We start from the raw sequence: 7540 nt of genomic DNA, 5'->3' as shown, positions 1-7540 counted from the left end.
CCCCCCGCGACTGTACCTGGGACGCTGGGCAGGTGAGAGGCAGGCACGCTGGGAAGGACGGGGGTCGGCTCCCCCACATTCAGCAGCTCCTTGTCCAGGCTTTCCTGTTCCATTTCCTCCAGCTCGGCCAGTAGCTCATCCTGGTGGCGACAGAGACTGGAGGTTAGCATGGGGCTCCCACAGCAGCCCAATCGCCTCGGTGCTCAGCCCCGCACGGAAGAGGCTGTCCGAACGGCAACCGAATCCCCCGCTGCTCCCCCTCACCTCGTCGACGTCGTCCCCGAAGCCGACGGGCTTGGAGATGGCGTCGGAGATCTGCTGGGCGATGTCTTGCTGCTCCGTGATCTCGGACATCAGGTCGTCCACCTTGTCGATGTCCCTGGGGAAGGACAGGGAGAAAGGGAAGGGCTGCTGAAGAAACGGGCTAAACCCTGCTCCCCCAAGAGGGAGGAGCCTGGGCGATAAAGCCCCGCCTTCCCGGAGAGAGGACAGGAAGCATCAAGAAGGCGGAAACGGAAATATAAGAATTCAAAGCGGTATTGGTCTACAGCAGGGGGTTCCCAAACTTCTTGGGCCTACGAGCAGCTTTGGAATTCCGAGACACGGTGGCAGGCACTACTACAAAGTAGCTGCCACAAGCCCTGACCTGAAGAGCTCAGGAAGGAAGAAGAAGAAGAAGAGGAAGAAGAAGAGATTGGATTTATACCCCGCCCTTCACTCGGAGTCTCAGAGCGGTTTACAAGCTCCTTTCCCTTCCCCTCCCCACAACAGACACCCTGTGAGCAGTGCTCCCTCTAAGCTGAGTTAGTGTGAGCCAGCTCACAGTTCTTTAGCCTCCAGCTCACACATTTTTTGTCTCGGCTCAGAAAGGAGGGCTCCAGAGCAAACTCATTTATGCAGCAGCCAGATCGCTCGCTCACAACTAATGCCAGGAGCTCACCAAGTAGAATTTTTACTCACAAGACTACACAGCTTAGAGGGAGCATTGCCTGTGAGGCAGGTGGGGCTGAGAGCGCTCTTTCCAGAACTGCTCTTTCAAGGACAGCTCTGACAGAACTACGGCTTGCCCAAGGTCATCCATCAGCTGCAAGTGGAGGGAGTGGGGAATCAAACCCGGCTCTCCCAGATTAGAGTCCACACACTTAACCACGACACCAAACTGGCCGGATCTCATCAGAACTCGGAAGCTAAGCAGGGTCGACTCTGGCAAGTCCTTGGATGGGAGACCTCCTTGGAATACCAGAGGCGGGAAGTGGGGGCAGGCTTTACTCAGCCACCTCTCTGAATATCCTCCAGGCCCCCAGTAGGGGTCGGTCACCAGAGATCGCCACGACTTCCAGGTGTGCACATGCGCACATGAAAAATACGAAGAAAACAACAACAATGGCTGCCCCAAGGGATGGCGCCCACCACAAAATGTCAGGGAGCGAGTGAGGCCATGCATAGTCCTAATACTAACGGCTCAGCATTTGAGGGAGAGGCTGTTTAATCAGATGCCTTTTAAAAGGAACATATTACTTAAAAGTATTTTACTATACACACACAGCTGATGGTCAAGGACACAGAGAAGATCCTCGGGCTGTGGTTATAGCAAATCTGCTCAGGCAATCAGATCTCCAGTGGCCAATCAGAAGCCCCGCTGGGCACAAGCCTCACCTGGTCCCGCCCAGTTTTTAAAAACAGCTGGCGGGTGGCCCGTTGGGGACCCCTGGTATACACAGATGCAGAACTCAAGATCGGGCCAAATTTCCTTTCTGAAACAGCCCTCCCAGGAGAACTGGGACATGCCACCTTGCAGGTCATCTAGTCCAACCCTGTAAACTCAAAGTTGCCTTCAAGGAAAGATTCCGTCAGTGAGACTTCGTAGTCCAAGACACGTCCCCGCCTCCCCGGTTGGCACGCTGGTTCCTCCCTCCTCTAAACCCTTCTAGCCCCGCCCAAGCCGGGGCAGGGTTCAGTCCCAAAAGTCACTGCTTCCCCCCCCCCACACACACCGGGTGCAGTACGCACATGTGCTGGTGGGCCTCCTTCATGGCCCGGGCGGCATCCGACATGGTCTTGAGCACTTCGGTGTTGGTGGTGGCGTTTTCCAGCGCCTCCCGCTGGAACTCGATGGTGGAGAGGGTGCCGTCGATCTGGCCCAGCTGCTGCTCATAGCGCTTCTTCCGCTTGAGGGCCTGCAGGGCCGCTGTCGGGAGGGAAAGGGAATGCCATCGGCCACTCGCACCTGTGATTGAAGCAAACCCGTCTCCCTCCCAACTTGATCCTTTCTTCCCTAAAGCCTAGCTGCCCACTTGAAAGCCCTAAACAGCTTGGAATCAGGGCACCCAAAAGGGACAGCATACGTCCAGGGGTCATTTCCTCAAGGAGCGCACAGGAGTGGAGCTCTGGCAGTAAAGAGCCCAGGGGGTGGGCACATGCAATAAGCCCCGCCCCCTGCTCCCAGCAGCCCTCAGTCAGAGCAAGAAGCAGCCAGGTAAGCTGCAGAGCTCCCCCCCCCCCCGGCCCAAAACAGTCCAGTGGCACCTTTAAGACCAAGTTTTATTCAGGTACAAGCTCTCCCTCCTCTGTGAGGGCAGATCTGCATGTTCCCCCCCCCCCAATAGCTAGCAATCCAAAACAGTCCAGTGGAGCCTGAGCGGTGGGTGTTGCCTTCTGACATACTTCCGGTGACGTGAGGGGGCATGGCATATGCAAATGAGTTATGCAAATGAGCTCCTGCACCTCTTTTTCTGTGAAATGACCCCTGCCTACCATGAAGGGGCCCTCAGCTGGAAGGCCCGGACTATCCCGGTCTTATCAGATCTTGACTGTGCAACTGAACAACAACAAAAAAGTGTTCTAGGCCTTAGGATGGTACAGATACCGCTTGACACTATTCCATCTATGACTGATGATCATGTAGAAGCCAGAGAGATGGCCCATTATGGTGGGTGAAGGGCTTTGACAACCCTCCCACGACAAGAAGAACCAGAATTATGTAAACTGGGCACATCTGCCTAATTTCTACAAAACCTCTTAATGTAGCATTATTTATTTCATTTAACACATTCCACCTAATGGTGGAAGACAGATAAGTCTCCCTGGGAATTAAGATGCAAGTAAAAAAACCCAAAAAAATAAAGAGACCCCCTAAAATAATCAAATAACTACAAAAAAGTGGGAAAACCATGACACAAAAATGTTTTTGCACTTGACTAACAAAACAAACAATGTCACATACGTGGTAATGAAAATGATGAACAATCCAAGAAGGCGAACAAATTTAGACCAGCAAAAGTTTATTCAAGGTATGAGCGTCCATGTGCAAGGCATTTAAAAAAGTGTGTCTTGCACACAAAAGTTCATACCTTGAATAAACCTTTGTTGGGAAGAAGAAGAAGAGGAGGAGGAGATTGGATTTATACCCCGCCCTTCACTACCCAAGGGAGTCTCAGAGCGGCTCACAAACTCCTTCCACCTTCCCCTCCCCACAACAGATACCCTGTGAGGTAGGCGGGGTTTCCGAGAGAGAACAGCTCTGCCAGAACTACGGCTTGCCCAAGGTCATCCAGCCAGGTGCAAATGGAGGAGTGGGTGAACCAAACCCGGTTCTCCCAGATTAGAGTCCGCACATTTAACCACTTACACCAAACTGGCTCTCTTAAAGGTGCTGCTGGACTCTAAATTTGCTCTACTACTTCAGACCAGCACGGCTGGCCACCTGGATCCAAGGAGATCAACTGAAAAATGCTTGTGCATGAGAAAGAAAGACAAAGAGTGTGCAAGCAGTCCAGCCCTGACATATTGCTTAGCAGGCCCTGAGGCAGAGTGGAGCGTGACAGAGATGTCTGGCTGTGGGACCTGGCTGCTTTGTGTATAGTCAGCTTTAACTTTATATATATATATATATATAGAGAGAGAGAGAGAGAGAGAGAGAGAGACAGAGAGACAGAGGCAGAGACAGAGAGAGACAGAGACAGACAGAGAGACAGACAGAGACAGGGACAGAGAGAGAGACAGGGACAGAGAGAGAGACAGGGACAGAGAGAGAGACAGGGACAGAGAGAGAGACAGGGACAGAGAGAGAGACAGGGACAGAGAGAGAGACAGGGACAGAGAGAGAGACAGGGACAGAGAGAGAGACAGGGACAGAGAGAGAGACAGGGACAGAGAGAGAGACAGGGACAGAGAGAGACAGAGAGAGAGAAAGAGACAGGGAGAGAGACAGAGAGAGAGAGAGAGCGCAAACTGTCACCTCGAGTCAAAAGCAGAGGCTGCAAAGATTCTGGGCTCTGCTATAAACAGCCAAACTGGCCACTTGTTTAAGAGCTAACAGAACGACCACACATGAAGCTGCCTTATATTGATTTAGACCCTGGGTCCCTCAAGGCCAGTCTTGTCTACTCAGACTGGCAGCCGCTCTCCAGGGTCTCAGGCAGAGGGCTTTCCCATCACCACCTACGTGATCCTTTTAACTGGAGATGCCGGGGATTGGACCCGAGGCCTTTTCCATGTCAAGCAGAGGCTCTACCCCGAACCACAAACCCACCCCAACGTTGACACATAAATCTGCCTTATATTGAATCAGACCATCAATCCATCACATTCAGCGTTGTCTACTCAGACCGGCAGCGGCTCTACGGGGTCTCAGGCACCACCTCCTACCTGATCCTTTTAGCTGGAGAGGCCGGGGATGGAACCTGGGACCTTCTGCATGCCAAACAGAGGCTCTACCACTGAGCCACGGCATCAACAACTGGTCAAAGTTTGGTGTCTGGCCTTTTTTATGCACACTTAGAACCATTCTTCGTTATATGAATGTGGACTTAGAATGGCTGCACTGGCTACGAAAAAAGCTTGGCTTCTTGCTCTATTATTGATAGGGGGGGGGGAACAGCATTTGGGTTTATAAATGCGATTTCTGCACTCAGGATTTCTGCACTTACTCTGAAGTGTTAAATAAGTGTTATTATTAGGGGGAAAAATACCAGGAAGGAAACGCAGGAAGTACCTCCCACCCTGTACCGTTCTGACCAGTGTCTGCCATGATAACAAAGCCCTGAACATTTACATTTATTTTAATACATTTAAATAGCGTTAAACGCTTTGGGTGGCCTGTATTTTCAGGCACTGTCCTCCTACTCCTCCTAAGATCTCCCGATGGAGGCTTGCTAGCCAAGCCCACCTTTTAAAACCAACCTCACTTGAGGAGTACCGAGCATCTAAGAAGCCTGCCCAGAAAATTTGATTCGTCCCAAGAACTCCCAGGCAGCAGGTAAACCCTCCCATCACACCTCCCCATCGATTCTATGGGGAGAATATCTCCCTTAGACTCCAAGACTTCTCCCTGCCAGCCACCCCCCTTCCTCCCATCCTTTATTTAGCTTTTGTTCCTCTTCCGGATGCTACAGCCTTCCAGATTGGCTCGAACAAGCTGCAGCCGTCATTTATGCACCAGCTGTGCCCCCCCCAAAGGAATCCCCTTTTGTTCCTCTGCCTTCTCCAGCCCCCTCCCCCACTGGGCTTTGCCAGCCCCATCTTCTCCCCACAATTACCCCTCTTGTTCTTGGTCCCATGTTTCTTGGCTGCCTGGAGCTCCTGTTGAATCTTCTGCTCCAAGAACTCCTGTTTCTTGACCAGCACCTCCTCGGTCTCCCGCAGTTTCTGGATGGCCTCTTGCGGGGTAGGCGCTTTGGCCTTCTTACCTAGAAAGGGACGGACGGAAGCAGGGCTTGGGCAAAGGAGTAACAAGAACATCTGTAAAGCCTCCAGTTGCAGTGCCACTCTAGTAAAGGTAAAGGTTTCCCTTGCTCGAAAGCCAGTGGGATCCGGCTCTAGGGGTGCGGTGCTCATCTCCGTTTCCAAGCCGAAGAGCCAGCGCTGTCCGAAGACGTTTCCGTGGTCACGTGGTCGGCATGACTAGACGCCGAGGCGCACGGAACGCTGTTACCTTCCCCACCGAAGTGGTACTTATTTATCGACTTGCAATTTCTTGCTTTCGAACGGCTAGGTTGGCAGGAGCTGGGGCCAGAGACAGGAGCCTCACTCCGTCATGTGGCACTCGGGTCTCAAACTGCCGAGCTACCGACCTTCCAGTCTGCAGCTCAGCGTCTTAACCACTTGAGCCGCCGCAGTGTTACTCTACCTCGGACTAAATATAGTGGCAAGAACCACTCCCTAGAAGAGCTGCAGAAGGGAAGGGAATATTTTATTCACTGCATTCATATGCCGCCATTCTGCCCAGTGGCTAGGCTTACCTCATTCTCTTTTACTCCATTTTATCTTCACAACAGCCTTGCGACTGTGGCAGGGTTAGGCTGACAGCGTGTGACTGGCCTGAGGCCACCCAGCGAGCCTCCATGGCGCAAGGCGGGATTCGAACCTGGGTCTCTGAGATCCTGGTCCATCACTCTGACCACCGTGCCACACTGCTCCCCTACAATAGGCAGCTCTGACATCATCTCCTCTTGACAAGGAGACTCAAGGGAAAGCCCAGTGCATTGTGGGCTTTTCCCAGCATCCATACTCTGCCCCCCCATCCCTCTGCCCCAGTCAGTGGGCGAATCTGTTGCATCCAAAAGGGGAGAACTGGTACAGTCCTACCCACAGAAAACAAGCAAGGCGGGGAGATAAAACTGAACCCTCCATCTCGCCCCCCCCGCCCCAGGACTTTTTGGAAGTCTTGCGCTTCCTTCTCCAGAAAAGAGGAAATTTGGAGCAATTTTTTTTTTTGGGAACAGCCATTTCTGGGCTGCTGCTTCTCCTTTCCCATCCAACAGGCTCTTTTCTCTTCCACCCCTACAGAGCACTTGGTTGCTCCCGAGCTTCCTCGATCCCCCCTATGAGGACTAGGCGATACCATCTCTCTCCTGGGGTGCGAAAGAAGAAAACTGAAAACCTCACCCTTCCCGAAAAGCTTCCCCAAGCCGCTCATCTCTCCTGCTGGGAATTTGCTCCCTTTCCTCTTCCGGCTTCACCCACCTTCCTACCTCACTGAGTCCGCCCCGTCACATGACAAGGGGAGGGGAGGATAGCCGCCCCGGGCCACGAGGCTGCAGTCTTCACAGTTTCACATAGCGAGGTCAGGTTCGCAATCGCCGTTGGGGGGGGGGAGAGGACCTCTCTACATGCGGGCGAGATTCCATAGGAAACCATGGAAAACCTGGACTCTGACAATTAAAGGCGCTTTCTCTCCTTGCAGAGGTATGCAGCTTTGAAAAAAGCAGCATCGAATTGTTTCACGATTATGTCAAAGTGCAATGCAAGGAGCCAGCTATCTTGCCCTTTGTGAGGATATTTTTTATTTCTGTGGAAGAGTAGATTGAGAGCCAGAAGTGAGGATTATGTAGAGTCCTTTGCTGCTTTATCTCTTTGGACCGCCTCTGGGCACGTGACCAAAAGCGTAGCCAGCGAGGGCTTGTAGAGCGGGAAACCATGTGACAGACCTCTCAGCCTTAAAGGAGCCGCTGCCCTCTTTTTCAAAGGGGTCTATACCAATGCAGTTTAAGGCTTGTGACTATTTTGAAGGGAGGCAAATCTTCCTTCGAAGGGCATTCCT

At 52.5% G+C, this 7540-nt stretch overlaps 1 protein-coding gene across 1 annotated transcript in view; it reads right to left on the bottom strand.

Annotated features, from left to right (window-relative positions):
• The window catches only part of CHMP4A (charged multivesicular body protein 4A), a 10048-nt gene extending 3086 nt beyond the window's left edge, over positions 1 to 6962 (bottom strand). Inside the window, exons 1-5 of the mRNA XM_015406373.1 lie at positions 6886 to 6962; positions 5538 to 5687; positions 2011 to 2188; positions 265 to 379; positions 17 to 140 (exon numbers count right to left, since the gene is read on the bottom strand). Of these exons, the coding sequence (XP_015261859.1) occupies positions 17 to 140; positions 265 to 379; positions 2011 to 2188; positions 5538 to 5687; positions 6886 to 6916 (598 nt within the window). The 5' untranslated portion in view covers positions 6917 to 6962. The remainder of the gene's footprint in view (positions 1 to 16; positions 141 to 264; positions 380 to 2010; positions 2189 to 5537; positions 5688 to 6885) is intronic.
• Between the last annotated feature and the right edge of the window lie 578 nt (positions 6963 to 7540).

Source organism: Gekko japonicus, unplaced genomic scaffold (assembly GCF_001447785.1).
Source record: "Gekko japonicus isolate JY-2015 unplaced genomic scaffold, Gekko_japonicus_V1.1 scaffold2686, whole genome shotgun sequence".
Classification (NCBI taxonomy): Eukaryota; Metazoa; Chordata; class Lepidosauria; order Squamata; family Gekkonidae; genus Gekko; species Gekko japonicus.
The sequence above is the reverse complement of the archived record's forward strand: the minus strand, read 5'-3'. Positions and strand labels throughout refer to the sequence as shown.